Below are 19,408 nucleotides of genomic sequence, written 5' to 3' on the forward strand. Positions count from 1 at the left end.
AATAAGAGGTGCTCTTCCTGTTTATCACTCTGACCATCCCCTGCTTTGTCCGACCTTCACAGCCTGACAGCCTTGCCTTCCCACTGGAGGACCACCCAGTCCTCTTGTGGCCGAGCTTCACCTCAGCCCCAGGCCCTGGGCATTTGAAGGTGGCCAAAGGCCCTTCGTGAGTCCATCACTCCCCTCGGTGGATGTAGTCACCTTCCCAGCTGGCAAGCTGTCTGAGTACCTACCTTATCAGAGGTGTTATTCTTTGAGCACCATTTTGCCCAGCTGCCCCCGCAAAGGCAGGCCCTCCAGTAAGTTAGTTGCCAGAATTAGAGAAAGGAGAACATATGAGCATCTACAGGTACTAGATGCTGGTTTTTCCTGCTTCTGCCCCACGGCAGCTGGTGCTGGGTTGGGTAGGCCTGGCCCAGCTGAGGGGCAGCAAGAATCCATGTCCCGACACTTGCACCAAGTTCTATCACTGAGCTGCAGGGTCCCGGGTCCTAGATCTTGGAGGAGCTGGCGTTAGCCCAGTGGGAAGTCAGAAGTGTACCTGGGGGAAAGAAGGACTGAGCCAGAAACAGAAGGCTGTGGAAAAGGGGGCGGGGTGAGGGAAGAGTGTTTTCTGCTCCCCACTAGGAGGCAGTGTAGAGAAGGCAAGCCAAAACCAAGCCAAGAGGCCAGCCAGCAAGTCGATTCCTACTCATGGTGACCCCGTGTGTGTCAGAGTAGAACTGTGCTCCTTAGGGTTTTTGTTATTGCTGTTGTTGTTAGTTGCTGTTGAGTCAATTCTGACTCAGGGCTGATTTTTCAGAAGTAGATCGCCAGGCCTTTCTTCCAAGGCGCCTCTGGGTGGACTCAAACCTCCATTAGCAGCCCAGCGCATTAGCTGTTTGTGCCACCCAGGGACTCCTCTAGCAACAGGCTGGGAACTGGCAAACCTGGATTCTGCTCTCACCTCTGCCTCTTACTGACTATACATCCCTTCTCTGTACCTCAGTTTCCCCATCTACAAAATAAGCAAGCTGAGCCGGATCTATATATTATTGTTTTTCTAGCTCTAGTAGACTCTGTATCTCTCCCTCTGTACCGCAGGCAAACTTCAGTGATTGTTGAACTTGCATCTCCATTGAAAGGGTTAACTGTGGGCCTCAAGTAGGAAGAGGGTGCTCGGGGTGGAGGAAGCCAGAGTCCTGCCGCCCTGGCCTGGGCCCCCTTTCTCTCCCATTTCCTCCCTGCACACCCAGACACCTCTGTCCACTCCCGGGGAGTCCTGACCCTTGACATCACCCTCCCAAGTCAGCTCTGCCACGGTGGTGGGCTGCTGGCCCCCACACCACCTCTTAGCCCCCTGCCCTAGGTGGCTGCCACTGGCTCCAGCCCAGGCTCCATCGAATTCCCAGGTATTTAGACATTCATTTTATTGCTTAATCCAGCTTGAAGCCGTTTAAATTAATACAAGTTTTTACATTTGGCAGCAAAGACGTTTATAGTCCCCATCAGCAGGGTCGGGAGAGAAAGAAGAAATTTTTCCTGGGCCATTACCTTCATGAGAACGCGGGGGAGGTGGGAGCTGATCGGCCACTGCCTGGGCATGTCAGTGTGGCTGTCTCTCCGGGGAGCAGTGGTCGGGGCTAGGGTCCGAGGTCTGGGAGGAGGCCCACTGTGGCGGTGGCCCTCCTAGGAGCTCTGGAGCCCTGTGGGGATCCTTGAGGGCTCCTGGGTTCAGCCCACAAACCTGACCCACGGTCCAGGCTTATGGAAGTGACCACAGCCTTCCAATTGCTCCTTCCCGGTCAGCCTCCTGCTGGGGTCGCCCATACCTGCCCTCGTGTGTGGGTGCAGTTCCCACTGGCTTTCTGCCCCACCTCCCCTCCTCCCTCTAAACCCGGCTTTCATGGCAGCCTCTTTCAGTACCTTCGTTAAACATTAATTCAGTCAGCTGTTCGCGTAGGAACACAGGCACCCTCCCCAGAGATTGCCTGGCTCCCTCGGGGCCCACCTGTCTTCCTAGCACAGAGCTGGGGGTGGATGCTGAAGAAGAAGGGGACATCTCCACAGCTAGCGTGCTTCCTTCCTTGCTGCTGACCCCAGATACACGTGTGCGCGCGCACACACGCACATGCACGCGCGCACACACACACACACACACACACACTCTCACTCACTCACTCACTCATTCACTCACTCTCTCACTCCCTCACCGGCACTGAGGAGAGTCGAAGCTCTCTGTTAAAAGGAAGAGAAAGGGATCTGTGATGGGAGGGAAGTTTTGAAGTTGCTTGTCATTGAGAAACCTATTAAGAGTGGTTCTGGAATGTGAGAAGCTAAAAACCTTAGACCCAACTTCAGGAACTGAAGTGAAGGGTTCTGAGAGGGGCTGGCAGTACAGGGCTCCCAAGAGCTCCTGCTATTCTGCTTCCCTTCCCTCTCCTCATTCCAGCTGCTGCTGTCACATGGAGTGAGGGTGCTGCGGGCTGCCCGGGGCCCTCGTGGCAGCCTGTGGGGGCCTTGGAGCTGCTCTCCCTCTGTGTACAGGCCCTGCTTGCCTGGGACTGCCCCCTGCAGGCTGACACCCCTCTCTCTGCTCCCCAGGTGGAGGTGGAGGTGGAGAGCATGGACAAGGCTGGCAACTTCATCGGCTGGCTGCACATCGAGGGCGCTAACCTGTCCGTCTTGCTGGTGGAGCACGCACTCTCCAAGGTCCACTTCACTGCCGAGCGCAGCTCTTACTACAAGTCCCTGCTGTCTGCCGAGGAGGCCGCGAAACAGAAGAAGGAGAAGGTGTGGGTGGAAGCGGGCCTGGCGGTGGGGGGCACGGGTACCACTCCCTCAGCTCGGGCCCTCTCCAAACCTTCTCCCTGCTTCACCCTAACATTGCTGTGGTCTCCCCACTGAGTGGCTGGGGTGGTGTTAGTCTCAGACCCCAGGCCAGTTAGGCCCCTCAGTCGTCGTCTCTTGCAGAGCTGAGGTGGATATGGGCTCTGGTCCCCAGAGCGGCTCAGCACCGTTGTCAGGCCTGCTCTAGTGGACCTGGAAGATGACATTGGAGCAGTGAGGAGCTCCAGGGGAGCCCCTGGGGGAAGGGTACTGGGGAGTCTCTCCTTCCCAGCCAGACTCTTCCCTCAGGGCCTCAGGAGTGGACGGGCTGAATTTCCCTCACAGGGCCCTGCAGGGAAGCCCATTCTGGAAGCTGCCCCAGGAGATGGATAAAGCTGTTAGGACAGCAGATTTACCGCCCATCAGCCTCTGCAGATGCTGCACTGAGGAGACAAGGGGGTGGGTCGGAAAGCAGCTTTTGGAAACAAATGGACGATTAAGTAACCCAGTAGTTTGGTGGTGGGAGCCAGCCTGAGCACCCCCGCCCTCAGCCTGTCGCTGCTGACTTAGGGCCCGGCCCCGATGACAGGGATAAATCAGCCGGCCGCCAATTTGTCAGGGCTCCTCGGAGCTTGAGGAAGATTTCGTGGGACATCCGTGCTGAGCCATTAATTTGTTCCAGGAATAAACGTTTCCTTCCCCATGGGGCAGCCATCTGGCTCACAACTTGCTTCCCCAAGCCAAGGCCCAGACACCTGCCAAAATGAGTGGGGGGCTTCCGGGCTAGAGAGCGCCACCACCTCCTTCAGGGCCTCTTTCCCTCCAAGAGGGGATACATCGCTTCCCCTCCTGGATCTCTCAGTATCTTCCCTTCCCGCCCCTGGAAATTAGCACAGACTACCAACCCTTTGGTGGTGGAAGGACTCCGGGGGGAATGGTGTCCCTGCTTTGAGGAGCAGCCTCCATGAGCCCTCAGAGCCCTCTTCCTCGTTCCACTCCTGCTCACAGCAAAGCCTGCCTTCTAAAGCAGCAGGGGAAGCAGCAGCCTCAGCTCCTACAGGAAGGGGCCGCACGACTTTCACTTGGGTTTCCTGTCTGTAGCAGCTTCCAAGAAGACAGCCCCCGTGTACCTTGCCTGCTTCAGGGGGATGGGAGAGGCAGTTCCTGGGCCTGGCGTGCACACAGCTGGACCTTCCGGAAGAGTTAGCCATGGGCTCAGTGTGGCAAGCACGAGCTTGAAGGCCCAGGTTCTGAAGGCATCTTGGCCCCTGGGCCCTGCTCCCGGCTGCTCAGCAAGTGAGCCTAGAAGCTGCCTCTTCGATTCTGGGGGTCCTCCTCCCTCAGAGAGCAGAGACCCCAAAGGGACCTGAGGTGGAGGGTGAGGCCCTTTATTTTCTGTCCAGTGGATTTATCCCAAAGAGCCCAAGTCACCATTTTTTGCTGGTGCCACGCAATCATGACCAATCATTCATTACCTGTGCAGCCTGCCTGGTCCTATTCCAGGCACAAGTCTCAGTGCAGAGCCACCTGCCCTCTGGGCCTCTCTCCTGCACACCCCTGCCGCCTTCAAGGGAGGCAGGAGGGCTTCCCCCCTAGGGAAGCCCCGGTGGCCTTCTTCTTCCTCGGTGGCCTTCCTCTTCATCATGGGGCTGGTTCCTAGGAGCACCATGAGCAGAGCTGCCTGGATGGCCGAGAAAATTTAGTGGCCAGCTGGGAATGTCCCCAGGGTCCTCAGCCTTCCCACTTGTGACCCCAGGAGGGCTGCCTTAACCGTAGAGTGACAGGCATATGAGGGTTAAGAGACCATGGTGGGGTCAGGGTGCATGATGTTCATACCTTCCCTGCCAGCTGTCCAAGGGAGGGTGACATGGGGAGGTTTTGTGGGAAGGAGAGTGCAGAGTGGTGGCATGTGCATGCATGTGCGTGTGTCGTTGGGGTCTGGCAATGCTGGTCTCCCTGCCATCGTATTCCCCCCTACGCCCTGCAGAAGAGTGGGCCCCTTCCACTCCCATCAGGGATCCCGGGCAGATCCGAGGACTGAGGCGGCCCGCAGATGGCAGGCGCCTGGGCTGCACCCCCCGCCCCCTTGGCCCAGCAATCCCTGGACAGGCTGGATTGGCCATTGATTGGGTTTTATTGAGCTTGGCTTCCCCGCTGCGGGTTTGAAGGCCTCCGCTACCCTGGCCCTGTGCCAGCCCTGCCCCTGGGAGCCTCAATATTAAGTCAGATTTAGAAAGGAAAGTTTCCAGCCAGTGGATCCCCAGAGCACACTCCCCACCTCCGGAGAGGGAGGGCCCAGCAGGGAGAGGACAGAGGAGAGAAAGCCTGTCTGGCGGGGTGGTTTCCTGAATGAGGCAGGAGCCTGAGGCAGAGCAGCCCAGAGCTGATGAGGTAGGGAAGAGGCATGTCCCTTGTCCATTGAAAACTTTGATCTGTAGCAGGGGCCGTGGAGGGGCCATTGAGGGGCCCTGCCCAGATCAGAGCCCCTTCGTGGCCCCTGCCTTGAAGCAGGACAGAGGCCCTTCCCCAGCCTGGCCACAAGCCGGCCATAAGTGAGAGAGTAACTGGACAGGCCTCCCCACCAAGCCCCCTGGAGCTGGTCTGAGAGTGGAGCAGACCCCTGTCGGTGGGCCCCCAGCATCCCCAGGTTGGCTGCTTTCCTCCTGCAAAGGCTCAGAGAATCACAGATCTTGACTGTGGGGATGGTTCTCTGTCTTCCAGAGCCTGGGGTAGCTCTGTCTGTGTGCATTTACTGTTCCTCCTAGAAGGGGTCTTTGGGCTGTCCTTGCTGTGTCCCCAGAGGCCCAGGAGGAGGAATATCAGCCATGGGGATTCTTGTCACGACTTTGGGCTGTGAGAGGACTTGGGGGCTGTGGGGAAGTGGCCAGGTGGGTGTCCCACTAATGCGTGTGTCTCTTCCCTGCCCTGGTTCTGCAGTGGGGCAACATAAATCAGTGTGTTCAGGCCGGGGAGAGGGTAGCCTGCCTTGTGCCAGCTGACTGACTCCTCCCCATCAAGAAGCCCCCTGGCCAGGCTACCTTTACCAGGGAACGTGGGAACCGGCTTCCTTCACGACTCTACTGTTCATAAGGCCAAGTGCATCCTCAGGAGGCGAGTGCCTTTATCTGAGGAGCAGCATTTCCTCTCTACTCTGTGAGTGCTTCTTGGCCACCTCAGGCGCCAAGCTCCTTGTGTGGAGAGACCTGGCTTCTTGTTGCCCTCTCAACGCAGGTAGCAGCGTATACCCCACTGCTCCTCACCTCCCCCCAGCAAGCTGCAGGCCTAGCTATGGAGCACCTACTGCCGCCCTCCTTCTCGTGGGAGCAAGGGGCTGAGGCCATCCCCAGGCCCTTGTTTGCCTCCTCCCTGACCTTCAGCTGCCAGCCCAACTGAACCTGCTCTAGAGAAGCTCCACCCCCTCTCCCTGAGGAGGAGGCCTAATGGTGTTGCCTGAAGCACTCTTACTTGAGGAGTCATTAGCAGTTTCTGCTCTCACCCTGTCAGTCTGTTCCCAATTCATCAGCAAGGCTGAGGAGCCTCCTCCCCCCACAGCTGGGGAAGCTGGGCACGCTTCACACTGGAGCACCAAAAGGCTCTCAGGCTCACCAGACTGACAGACAACCAGCCTGGGGAGGCGCCTGGGATTGGGTAAGGGAGGGAGCAAGGAGGAAGAGGAAAGAGAGGAGAAGAGAGAGCAGAGTGAGGAGGGTAGTTTCTCTGGGCCAGGAGGTGGCAGGTGCAGCTCCAGCTCCTGTGAGGCCATGCTGACAGTCTCTCAGAGCAGCCAGAGTCCCATCGATCCTCGGAGCTACAAGGGTCCCCAAGGGCTGGGAGGAGCCCAGAGCGTCAATGGGAACGACTGGCCAAGTGGACACTTGCTAGGAGCTTCCAGCCAGAGAGGCCCAGGAGACTGAGGCCTCGGGATTGGACGTGTCTGTGCATGTCCCCAGAGTGCCTTTGATTGGAGAGGCCCATTCACGTGGAAGTCTGAAAGGTCAGGCCCACCATTCCCATGTGGGTAGGTGGGCGCTCAAGGAGTGAGGCCAAGAGCCTGTAGTCTGTCTGAAGCTGAGTTGAGTCCTACCCCTGCCTCTTGTCTTCTGACCACCAGGGCTGGCCATGGAAAGCAGTGGTGTGTGCACAGGCCTCTGGGTGCTGGGGGACAGGGGAGTGGTGGTGGTGATGGGGCAGGGGTGAGGGTGTCTAGAGCCTGGAGGGTGAATGGGGTCAGGAACTGTTGGGTTAGAGCCCAGGCCCAGGCCCCACCAGCTCAAGCTCAGAAGCCCTGCTCTGTGGGATGGCAGGAAGGTTCAGCCAAGGAGCTGTCTCCATCTCTGTAAGCCATCCACCACCACCCATAGCCTCCCCGGGCACGGGAGCCTTGGACACTCATTCCAACTCTGTAGGGTGACCCAAGGCTGTCAGTAATCCCAGTATTCCTGCTCTTCAGCTGCATCCTGGGCCACCCAGGAACCTGCATATCACCTGAGAGAGAGGATCTCAGTGACTGTGAGTCAAACTAACCACCTCATTTTACATGGGAATGAGCAAAGGCAAAGAGCAAATTAAAGGGTAGCGAGGGACAAATGTCTCCCCACTGACAGCTTCTCCCACTGCTCAGTGCTGCCTTTTGTCCCCAGGAGGCCCCTCAGAGATGAGAGCCAGGCTGCCGTGCTCAAATCCTGGCTCCATGACGTATAGCTGCATGACTTGAGCAGGCCTGTGTGCCTCAGTTTCCCCATTTGTGAAACAAGGATAATACTGTAGTAATATATACTCTACTTTAGCAGAGGGTCAGCAAAAACGAGGGAAACCCTCCACGTGATGGATTGACACAGTAGCCACAACAGTGGGCTGAAACATAACAATGTCGTGAGGAGGGCACAGGACCAGGCAGTGTTTCGTTCTGTTACACATGAGAGCACCGTGAGTCGGAGCTGACTCGATGGCAGCTGACAATAACAGTACCTACTCAACAACTGTTGTAAGAATTAAATGAGTTACTGCATGCAGGATGTTTAGAATGGCGCCTGGCACCTAGTAAGCACGTAGGTTTGGGCTACTACTGTTACCAGCTTATTGCTGTGCTGTGCTGTGTCTGTGGGACCCTGTGTGGTCCAGTCCCACCTGTCACCCCGTCCTCCTGCTCGGCTGGGAAGCCACCTCACTTCTCTGCTCTGACAGGCCTTGCAACTCGGATGATCTCCTGGCCGTGGGATTGGACTTGACGAGCTGTCACAGCTGTATCAGCTTCTGAGCGGCTGTTGCCCTGACAGCCCAGGGCTAGGGGAAAGGGAGAGAGGGCCAGGGAGGGAGGAGGGGTCCTGCTCAGGGTGAGGGGAGGAGGCCAGGAAAGACAAGTTGCTGAGGAGAGGTGTTCTTGCACAGTGAGGAGGACCCCCTCCACAGCTTGGCCTGTTTTTGTTTCTCTCACTTCTCTCTGAGACCCTGATAACTGAGATTGTAATTCAGTGGGCCTGGGAGACCAGCCTGCCGACCAGAATTTGAGAACCAGAAGAACTTCAGAGGCCCCATCCTTCCCCCTCAGAGGCAGGAGGGCACAGGGCTTAGCCCAGCAGGCCCTTCACACTCTGCGGTGACCCCCACATCCACTCCATGCCCCTTTCCCAGGCCCTGTCTGAATCCACTTCCTAATCTCCTTCCTGTCTGCAGGTCTGGGCCCACTATGAGGAGCAGCCCGTGGAGGAGGTGGTGCCCGTGCTGGAGGAGAAGGAGCGGTCAGCCAGCTATAAGCCAGTGTTTGTGACCGAGATCACCGACGACCTGCACTTCTACGTGCAGGATGTGGAGACTGGTGAGGCTCTGACCCGGCGGCCCCGAGGCTGTTCAGTGGGAGAAGGCCCGGGCCCAGGGATTCCAGGAGGTCCCCAGTAATTTACAGCTGCCCCCCACCCCCAGGCCCCACTGCCCTGCTCTCTAGACTCGAGGGTCATTTCGTGAACCCACAGTGAGACCGGGGGGTGCTGAGGTATGTGGGTGCGGCTGGGTAGGTCCTCCGAGAACTGGCAAGATCACAGGTTTTGTCTGGGTGCCTCTTAGAGACTCTTGGATAATTGTTTTGCTCCCAGACACCCCGACTGGGCTAGATGGGGGGACCTGTGACCCTCAGAGCCTCTTAGGAAGCGACAAACAGATGGTGTGTGGTCAGGAAGCACAAACCCCTCAGCCCTTGGTCTCCTTGGGGAGCAGGAGGAGGAGGGAGAGCCTGGGCTTGTCTCTGCTGGGCTTTCTCCTTCTCCAGAGGTTAACACAGCCCTGAGTGGTAGCCAGTCTCCATGGAAACAGGCCGCGCTCACTCAGGGAAGTCACCCCGTGGGCAGTCTTCCTGAGGACCCTCTCCTCTCTGTTCTCCTCCTTCCTCCTGTGGCTGGGGTCCCCCAGGCAGAGAGACCTCAGGTGTCTGATGGCAGATAGCTCTCCCAGCACTGCACTGTGGGCCCCTCGGCCCCCTTCCACCTCACCCCCTTTACTCTCCGTCCCCTCCCCCGCCATGTCCCTTCCTTGCAAGGAAGAGGGTGCTGGAGATGTCACTGGCACTGAAGGCTGCGCCGTGACGGCAGGATGCGTGTCTGCCCACCGCCAGGCCTGCTGCAGACTGCCGACAGCCTCGTCCCAGCCGCTTCCCTGCTAATGCTATTTCCCCAGCAGCTGCTTCTGTGGCAGTGTCATTGCACCAGGAAAAGCTGACCGCTTCTGGCCCTGGGCTGGCTTTGGCTCTGCTTAGGAGGGGAGGGCCGGAGCTGAGGAGCCTTCAGGAACAGGTTCTCTTGAGGCTGCATCCCTGGTGAAAGCTGGACCAACACCTGCCTTGGAATGAACCCGAGGCAGCCAGCTCCTGGGTCTGGGGTGTGTGACAGAGAAGGAGTCCTGTGGTGACCGCCCACACAGGGACAAGAGCTGCTCCTGAGCAGAGAGCCAGGCAGGATGGCCCTCAGAGCTTGGGGAAAAGGGAGCTCAAAGACCCTACTGGGGTACGGTGACTCCCGGGCGACAGCTCCCCCTGGCCATTGGGCCTGCTGGGGAGGATCCGCCTTGAATACAACAGGCCCTGATGTCTCCAGGGGCAAAGCTCCAGGGCTCAAGGCCATTGAAAGGGAGGGGCCCCGTGTCTCTAACCTCAGAGTCTTACGCTGACTGCCCTGTACCCCGATTGGCCCTCCCTAAAGCCCTGGGAAGCAAGGACACAAATGAGTGTCTCAAAGGCAGAGAATGAGGAAAGGAAGACAACCACATCCTCTTAGAACGCCATAGGAGGAGGGGGTGAGGAGCTGCCTGGCAGCCACCTGGAGACAGGTTTTGGGCTCCAGAGAGCACCCGCCTCAGGCAGTGCCATCGAATCCTGGAAGCAGCAGCCACAGCCACCCTCCTTTGAAACCATTCACCCCCTCTTAGGGCATCCTCTCGCCCTGTCCCCTCCTCTATTAAAGCCTGCTTTCGGGAACATTGCCATTAGCTGCAAATGACCAGCCAGGTCTGTGGAAGGCCCATCTGGAGGGCTTTGCCTGTTCACAGGAGGCAAGTCCTGCTTCTGAGCCCTTGGAGGAGGGAAAGAAGAAAAGGAGACCAAGTAAGGGAAGAACGTGTCTGTGTAGCAACTTCTCCTTGGTCCCTGGAATTTCACTGTCTGCAGGCAAAGAAAACTCTCTATGGAGACTATTGAGGGTCTACAGCCAGGTAGGAGAAGCTCAGCTGCCCCCTGACAGGCCCTGTTCTGAGTCCTGTGAGTTTAGGGGACAGTACCATGCACAGGTCTGGTGTACACACCCTCGCGTGCATATACAGAGCTCATTTTCAACACAATTGAATTGTTAAGCCCCCACATGCCTCAGGGATTCTCCTTGGCCTTGAGAGCATAAACGGAACTGAGTGAGCAGTGGTCTGTGCCTTGAAGAGCTCGATGTAGTGGCAGAAACAAACATAGCCAAGGACCGTGTAAGGCCGCCTGGCAAGTGTGAACTCCACAAACCTGTCGCACACCTGTTACAGGGTGGTGTTAGGCCCTGGAGCTTTGGAGAGGAACCCCAGCTTGATCCCACCAGCCACCTTCCTTACAGGTCTGAGAGGGGAGGGAGCAAAAGGGTTTGATGCTGGACTAGAGTCTGAACCAGAAGGGAGATGATGGGATGCCACAGGGGTCTGATGCCTAGCAGAGTCGGGGTGGGGAGGGCCTGCACTACAGAAGAAAACCAGGACGACAAGCAGCAGGGACTGCTGACCCCAAGCCAGAGTCATTAGGAAAAGACAGGACAGGGAAGAAGAACCCCCCGACTGAGAAGAGGCACTGAGCTGGAGGGTGTCTTCCAGGGGCAAGTGTCAGAGCGGCCAAGTTTGAATATCCACAGGCTCTGGGCCCAGCTCCCCTGCCTTTCATATGTCAGTGCCTGAGGCCTGTTCCTTGTCACAGGCTGTCTGGGCCTCTCCTTCAGGAAAGTGTGGCTGCTGCCTGTCACCACCTCAGTTCCCTTCGTGGGAATGGGGCGCAGGCTGGCAAACTCACTGGGCTTGGCTGGAGCAGCTTCAGTCGCTTCTCTGCTTCCATGATCAGAGCCACATGCATTCCAGGGTCTTCCATAGCTGGGGCCGAGCAGTGGGAAAGCAAGGCCCTGAGTGTCTTCGAGTCACCAGTCCCACTTCTGAGGATGGGTGAGGAAACCTTGAGGACAAGGGCTGGGGACAGCAGTGCTGCAGACGCCCTGTGGGATTTCACATCCCGCTCGCTGCCCAGGCTCACAGACCACCCCAGCCCCATCTGGAGAGAAGCCTCCATGAATGGACCCGGTTCTCACTGCCCCCTTCCCCTGCAGGCACCCAGCTGGAGAAGCTGATGGAGAACATGCGCAACGACATCGCCAGCCACCCACCTGTGGAGGGCTCCTACGCCCCCCGCCGGGGAGAGTTCTGCATTGCCAAATTCGTGGATGGAGAGTGGTAAGCCACCGAGCAGGGCAGAGGGTCCTTAACAGGAGCTATTGATACCACATCTGTCCTCAGTACTGAGGCCTGCAAAACTGCCCGCTGGCTTCTGGGGCAGGTGCCTTAGCAGTCTGCCTTCCGTCAAGCAGTTGATAGCAGCCTCGGCCAGCTCTCCAAGGTGCCCCCTTGGCTGCCCACAACCCACCTGGGGCCTGCACTCTAGCCTGTGAGCCCCCTGCAGTCCAGAAGTGGTGTCCCTCTGCGGTGGGGGCCCTGGCTGGCTGACTCGCTGGGGCTCCCCGACACACCTCTCACCCACATAGAAGATGATGTCACTAGGGGTAAGGGCAGAATCCACTCACGGTGAGCCCAGACCAGCTGCCCCGACCTCCGCCCACCTGTCTGGGACATGAGCAGCAGCTCTCACAGGCCAGAGAAGGTCACTCATGTCTGATCTACCAAGGGTGGAGCTTGTGGCCTTCCTAGGTGACGAAGTGACTTGGATGTGTTCCCTGCTGCGGCCTCCCAGACAGATCTGCTGGCTAATTACAGCTGCTGTTGAGCGCGCTGTGTTAAACAGCAGACATCAATCTAGTCATTAGTCTTGTTGCTTTATGCCCCGAGGACACATTCATCTCCTGCACATGCTCCCTTCTCCCTCCCTCTGCTCCCAGCTATGCTCTGATTTCATATGAGGGTGGCCACCAGGCCCTTGGGTTGGGCCCTGACGGAGCCTGGGAGCTGCCCTCTGCAGCACCCATGGTGTTTACCCTGAACCCGGGTGGGGCATGCTGGGCCCCTTCCCTGCCATCCCGAAGGCTCCAGGGAGCCAGACTCCTTTGGGCTGGCCCTGAGCTCAGCCCCGATGCCATTGCAGGTACCGCGCCCGAGTAGAGAAAGTGGAGTCGCCTGCCAAAGTGCACGTCTTCTACATTGATTATGGCAACGTGAGTTTTGGGGGCTTGAAGGTGGAGGAAAAGGCACGGGAGGGCCCCACATGGCTGCAGGGACCACTGAACACAGTAGCACCCTAGGCCAAGTCCATTTGCTCTCTGAAAGGTGCCTCTGAGCTCTGGACTCCTTTACTGGCAGAGTGGTGAGTGTGTGGGCATCTCTACTGTCCTGTGTGTAACAGGCCAGGCCCCTGAGTTATGGGCATAACTGGAGTCTCTGGCCAGAAGCCTGGCAACATGACATGTCTGTGTCCCAACCCCAGGAATGCATGCCCGGCACAGCCACAACCGCAGTTCCTTCTCTTCTGTCTCACCTCTCTGGAGAACTGGGTCCAGGGCCCCTATAGCCCGTGACGGTCCTTTACACCCCACCCTCCCAGGCTCATGCCAGGACTGGGCTTTGTTCCGTCTGCCAATCCCCAGCACATCCCAAACCCCAGGCTTGCTGGGAAAGGACAGTCACAGGGGGCAGAGTGACTGGTCCCCTTGGGAGTAAGTGTCTCAGGCTGGGCCCGGGAGTCTGTTGGCAGTCCTGAGGGAGTCCCTGCAGGCACGGCACTGTACTCAGTAGTCCAGAAACAGCCGTGCTCCTGAGGTGTGGCTGTGGTTATCCACTTTCCTGCCTTCCCTCCTCAAGTGCTGCAGTTGAGGATCTGTTAGCAGAAAGCTCAGAGCAGGGCTGTGCCCCCAACTTCTCACCTGGGAATGCAGAGGGCCTGCCAGGCTAGGGTTACGCCACACCCTGGGCAGAACCACGGGCAGGCTTCAGGCTAGGGTTACCCTTCACCCCAGGTGGAACCGCTGGCAGGCTTGGTCTGTTCTCCCAGCCAGCAGCTGGAACACCCTCTGGCCTGTGGGAAAGTAGCCAGGGAACCCTGTCCCAGAGGGAAGGGAATTGGAAGGAAATGGAAACAGTGGTTAGGGTTATCACCATGATTGTTTTAACGTGCCAGCACCTGGCCGAGGTGAGAAGGGTTGGCAGGCACGGTCACCATCTCCTAAACCTTCACTGACTCGGCCTGTGTACGTGGCTGAGGGGAACCGAGTTGCAGGGCGAGCAGGGAGGCCCAGAGTTAAGATCCCCAGAGACGTGGCCACAGAGCACTGTCCTGTTGAGAGCCGGGGGCATTAGGTGTGTGATGCCGTCTGCCCGGTGCTTCATCTGCAGAGGGAGGTCCTGCCGTCCAGCCGCCTGGGAGTCCTGCCACCCGCCTTCAGCACTCGGGTGCTGCCAGCTCAAGCCACAGAGTACGCCTTCGCCTTCATCCAGGTGCCCCAAGATGTGAGTCTAGACATCTTCCTTCCTTCTAGCAGCCTGTTTCCACCCAGAGGGGCCTGTCTGTTGACGCTCAGCCCCTGTGAGGCCCTCGCCGGCGGACAGGAGAAGATGGGAACAATGACTGGTGCTCTGTTAGGAGCCAGAGTGCTCAAGAGGTGGGAGTGTTAGGCTTCCACCGTGGACGTGGCGCAAAGACACTGCAGAGAAGGTGGCCTTAGGCACCTGAGCTAGTTCCTGAGAAATGCGCAGGCTTGGCAGTCCAGGGTGCGCTTAGTGAAAGACGCTTCCGCCGCAGTTGGATCCTGGGGGCTTGCAGGCAGTGGCAGGAGATGCAGAGGGAAAGTAAGTTAGGGCCTAGGTGCCAGGGCCGTGTCTGCCTTGGCAAGGAGTGTGTTCCTTGTGCTGTTGGAAGGAGGGGCGATGGCGGGTTTTCAGCAGAAGTGTGATGTGGTCACATGGGTTTTTGAAAGTTAGTTCTAGTGGCATTGTGGAAGGGAAATTGGAAGGGGAGAACCTGAAAGGAATGCCTGGGAGACCATCTCAACAGCCCAAGCTAGAGACAATGGTGGCCAGGCCAGGGCCATGTGAGTGGGGGTAGGGCGAGAGGGACAGGGCTTAGACACCGAGGCAACATCAGAGGGGGTGGGCGAGGGAGAGGAGGGATCCAAGATGGCACTGGGTTTCTTATGAGGGTGACTAGGTGGGTGTGCTGCTGTTGGCCAAGATGGGGGAAAAAGAAGGAGCAGATTCAGGGCCCTGGGTGGCTTATTGTTAGCTTGAAAGAATTGTGGACTTGAACAGAGAGGATTGCCCGGAGTGAGTATGTGGAAGATGTGGTGGGGAGGAGATAGATCTCAGGAGGTGCTGGCATGCCCACAGCCTGAGCCCAAGGCGGAACATGCAGCCACGGAGGAGGGGCTCACAGACCCCCTAGTTTCTAGAAGGGGAGGCCTGTCTGCAATGTCCAGCTGCCCAGGGAGGCCCGGCAGGCTAGGGCTCGAGGTGACGCCCTTGGCTTCAGCACTGAGGTCAGAGCGAGACAACCAGCGTTGCTGGAGGTGACCCCCATACAGGTGCTAAGAATCAACGGTAGGGTAGAAAGTGGCATCAGACAGTAGTTCCTGCGTTTTCACAAAACCCGGTGAAGGGAAGAAGAGAAACAGAAGACGCTGAGGGGCTGAGGGCAAGTATCACCCATTAGGCCGAGGGAGATGTGTGAGGATCCGGGAGACTTGAGCCTGAAGAGCCTGAGTAGCAGCGCGAGTGAAGACCGACAAGCTGGGCCTGACGGGACTGTGCTGGGCAAGACGCCCCAGAGGGGGAAGTGAGGGGCTGGGGCAGCGAGTCGAGAGCAGTTCTGGTGGGGAAGAGGCCACTTTTCTCGGAGACGCAGACAGGTGGGTAGGAGAAGGACAGGTTTGTGTGCAGATGGGCTTGAGGTGAGGGGCAGAGAGAGAACAGGAAGGGGGCGCTTACTGCCCTAATGAGATCCACCGGGGAGTGAGGTGGAGGCCTCTCCCCGTGACCTGGTGTGTGCCTGCTGCAGGAGGATGCGCGCACAGATGCCGTGGACAGCGTGGTCCGGGACATCCAGAACACCCAGTGCTTGCTCAACGTGGAGCACCTGAGCGCCGGCTGCCCCCATGTCACCCTGCAGTTCGCTGACTCCAAGGGTGACGTGGGGCTGGGCTTGGTGAAGGAGGGGCTGGTGATGGTGGAAGTGCGCAAGGAGAAGCAGTTCCAGAAAGTGGTATGTGCCATGGGGATGGCCACCCATCACACACGGGGCCTGGGGACCGTCCCAGGAGCAGTGAGGGGGAGGGACCTATTATCCTACCATGCCTGCTGGGGACAGAGCATGGATGTGGGTTTGTCGGGGCTTAAAAAAATAAATACAGCTAATTATATCCCAAATCAGCTGGCTGCGGGTTTGGCTGAGAATGCAGCTGCACACTAGAGCGGAAAGTTTGCTTTTGCGTGTGCCTGCAGGTGATGATGGCCTGGAGCGCTCGTGCCAGGATAGGAGGGAGAGGGCTGAGGCCTGGCCTGCTCTCCTGCCCATTCTCTCCTTTTCTCTAACACAAAACCTCTAAGTCCATAACTAGCTCTTGGCACCCAGAGACAGGGCCCCTGTAGCCTGTGTAAAGAGACCATAGGATAGGGGGCTGGAGCTGTCTGGCCTCAGGGCAGTCACCTTTCGAAGCTCGGGCCTCCCCTTTCGTGAAGTGCGAGGGTGTGAGGTGCCTTGCTGCCCCGCTGGACTGATTGGAGCATTGGGACAGCTGGTCCCTGTTACCCGCCTGGCATGTTCAGTGTTGACCCTCAGGACTAGGTACCTGGCCCCTCCCTGGCCTCTCACCGAATAACAGAGGAGGCCGCGCTGCGGACCTGCCCTGCTTCCAGCTGTCAGGACAGGAATGCCTCCTGGGATAGGCTGGCAGGAAGCAGCGCAGCCTCCTCAAGGCAGGTACTGAGCAGCAGGCAGCAGGCAGCACCCAGCTCCTCCCCTACCAGGGTGAGGGGTGGGAAGGCAGGCTATGGAAACCAGAGTCCATCCTCCTTCCCTCCTCCTCCATTCTGTCCACTGCGTTCCCTTTTCCTGGCCCCTTTCACTAACGCCTCAGGGCCACATAATGTATTGGTAGTTCATGAGTCAGGGGCATTGGTTGTGCAAATTGATATTTCATTTGGATCAAGACACCAGCGTGAACTGCCACCATCTGTCCTCTTGGGAGAGAGGCCTGAGCCCTAGTCTTCCCCTTGGAGGCCCCCCGTTTCCTGATTTCTCCTAGTGGGTCAGCTGAAGTTCCCTGCACAATTGGAGACCTAGTGCCCCACATAAGGAGCCCTGGTGCACAGTGGTTAAGTGCTTGGCTGCGAACCCGAAGTTTGTTGGTTTGAATCCACCTAGTCGCTCCTCAGGAGAAAGACCTGGTGACGTGCTCCCATAAAGATTACCGCCTAGGAAACCCTGTGAGGTAGTTCTGCTGTGTCACACGGGGTCGCTAGGAGTCGGAATCAACTCGACAGCCCCTAGCAATGGCAGTGTCCTTCACATGAAGCTACCTCTAATGTCTCTGGAGTCTAGAAAATTCCTTTTGCCCCAATCCCTGAGCTACACACCTTCCATTTGTTCATCCATTCATTTATTCGTTTTCTCAGCAGACATTTGTTGAAGTTGAGGGCCTGCCATATATTAGGGAGCAAAAGAGACACAAATCTTCGCCCAGTGCTTACATCCAAGCCTGAGGAGACAAGCAATAAAAATAAATATAATAAATTAGTAGACTAACTGGAAGGCTGGAAGATAAGTGCAATGGAGAGAGAAAAGATAGAAGCAGAACCAAGGGAATGGGGGGATGGATGGGGATGATTCTAAATGGGGTCATTTCAGGCCTCATGAAGAAGGGGACACATCAAAGATGTCGCTGTCCACCTGTTGATTATGTTTGTTCTCTGATGCGTCCATTCTCAAATGCCAACGTGTCCACATCTGCCTCCTCACCAGCCCTCCCCCATTCTGTATTTAAAGCTTTCGAGGCCCAATAAAATAGTCCATGCTGTCTGCAGCCCTCATTGGTCATGGTGGTGCCCAGCGCCTGGGATCTCTGCAGCCCCCACTGGGAGGGGACCTGGGTACTTGAATGACCCCCTAAGTAGTCGTCCAAATATCTGACCATGTCCCCTAAAGACATCACCAATCAGATGGGATGGTTAGGGGTGGTGGTGGGAGGGTGTTTCAGTAAATGGAGCAGCCAGTGCAGAGTGGGGCCACCAAGGACACCAGTGTGGCTGTGCACTTTGGATTTTCCTGTGGGGACTTGGGTGTCTCGGGGGGGGTGGTTGAGCAGAGGCTTGGTGGGACCCTGACCTGAGGGCCTGACAGGGTTGGATGAGAGTCCCCTCTCCTGACCCCACCCTTTTTCTTCTTATCTCTCCAGATCACAGAATACCTGAATGCCCAGGAGTCGGCCAAGAGTGCCAGGGTAAGCTATCACCTGTGGAGCCCCAGAGGGTGCTGAGAGTGGGGCTCGGCGGCCCCTGAAGACCCGCTTTCTCTTCTCTCTTGCAGCTGAACCTGTGGCGCTACGGAGACTTCCGAGCTGATGACGCAGACGAGTTTGGCTACAGCCGCTAAGGAGGACTCGGGTCTGGCCCCAGCACTGCTCACGCCAATGCCTCTCACTCTGCTTGGGGGGCCCTTGGCTCCAGAACCCAGGCAGGGGGTGTAGATTGGGTCAAGCTTTGCTTCAGCGTATGGAAGTGTCTCGTCGGGTGGAGTCGGGGCGGGTGGGGTTCAGCCGAGGCTTACATGGGGCAGGCCCTTGTCCTCCGGGGTGACAGGCACTGCCCTCGCATTTCACCCAGCTGATTTTGTGTTTTTATTGGGAGTTAGTGGTTTTTTAAATTTTCCTCAAATCAGGAAGCAACATGAAAGAGCAACAGTGGAGGGGTAACCCCGGCAGCCCCAGGCAGCTGCCTGTGGGCGCCTCACCACCACCTCAGACTGTCCGCCCTTCTGCCCCAGCTCGCTGTCCACCTGTTGATTATGTTTGTTCTCTGATGCGTCCATTCTCAAATGCCAACGTGTCCACATCTGCCTCCTCGCCAGCCCTCCCCCATTCTGTATTTAAAGCTTTCGAGGCCCAATAAAATAGTCCATGCTGTCTGCAGCCCCATTGGGCATGGTGGTGCCCAGCGCCTGGGATCTCTGCAGCCCCCACTGGGAGGGGACCTGGGTACTTGAATGACCCCCTAAGTAGTCGTCCAAATATCTGACCATGTCCCCTAAAGACATCACCAATTGGGGGGAAGCCAGGTAGCCCCTCAGTCTTCCGGGCGACTCCAGGCCTGGGCATCACTGGTCACTGTGCCCATCACGCAGAAGGCTGGAGATCTTCTGACTCATCAGTCAGGACCCATCACATGTGGCTGCCCTCAGGGGCTTACAGGCTTGCAGCAGCTGGGCTGCGGTGCCAGGGATGTGGACGGACTGCGCCTATGTACACAGAATGCTAGGCTGGGCATGGGCCTACCAGACCAGGCAGGCAGCCGTGAGCCTGCCCTGAGGCAAGCCAAGGTCCTTGTGAGCTCAGCCAGAGCCCCAGCAGAGATCCTACAGGAATCAACTGAGGGAAATGGGTGATGTCCCTACTTCCTGCTGCACAGGAATAAAGGCTGAAGCTAGGTAGGCGGCACAGGGTGAGTGAGAAAGGAGCTGGGAGGACAAGGGTGCCCTGAGGTGGGTCTGTCCAGGTCCACCCTTGTTCTGTTTGACTTTCCAAGGTATCCACCTCAGTCTCCCCAAGGTCGAGCTGACCCCCAAGCTCAGAAGCCCCAGGCTACTTATAGCGCATGGTGGACGGCGGGGGGACCTCCCAGAGCAGCCAGGCAAGGTGCAAGGAGGAGCCTATTACACTGCTCAAGGGCTGGA

The 19,408-nt window shown here is 57.7% G+C and overlaps 1 protein-coding gene across 1 annotated transcript in view; it reads left to right on the forward strand.

Moving 5' to 3' along the window:
• SND1 (staphylococcal nuclease and tudor domain containing 1) overlaps positions 1-18,651 on the forward strand; it is a 503,780-nt gene extending 485,129 nt beyond the window's left edge. Inside the window, exons 17-24 of the mRNA XM_004382627.2 lie at positions 2,584-2,772; positions 8,482-8,623; positions 11,634-11,757; positions 12,620-12,689; positions 13,864-13,977; positions 15,521-15,724; positions 17,916-17,960; positions 18,047-18,651. Of these exons, the coding sequence (XP_004382684.1) occupies positions 2,584-2,772; positions 8,482-8,623; positions 11,634-11,757; positions 12,620-12,689; positions 13,864-13,977; positions 15,521-15,724; positions 17,916-17,960; positions 18,047-18,112 (954 nt within the window). The 3' untranslated portion in view covers positions 18,113-18,651. The remainder of the gene's footprint in view (positions 1-2,583; positions 2,773-8,481; positions 8,624-11,633; positions 11,758-12,619; positions 12,690-13,863; positions 13,978-15,520; positions 15,725-17,915; positions 17,961-18,046) is intronic.
• Positions 18,652-19,408: the final 757 nt, after the last annotated feature.

The sequence above is a fragment of the Trichechus manatus genome, unplaced genomic scaffold (assembly GCF_000243295.1).
Source record: "Trichechus manatus latirostris isolate Lorelei unplaced genomic scaffold, TriManLat1.0 scaffold00097, whole genome shotgun sequence".
In the NCBI taxonomy this organism is placed as follows: domain Eukaryota; kingdom Metazoa; phylum Chordata; class Mammalia; order Sirenia; family Trichechidae; genus Trichechus; species Trichechus manatus.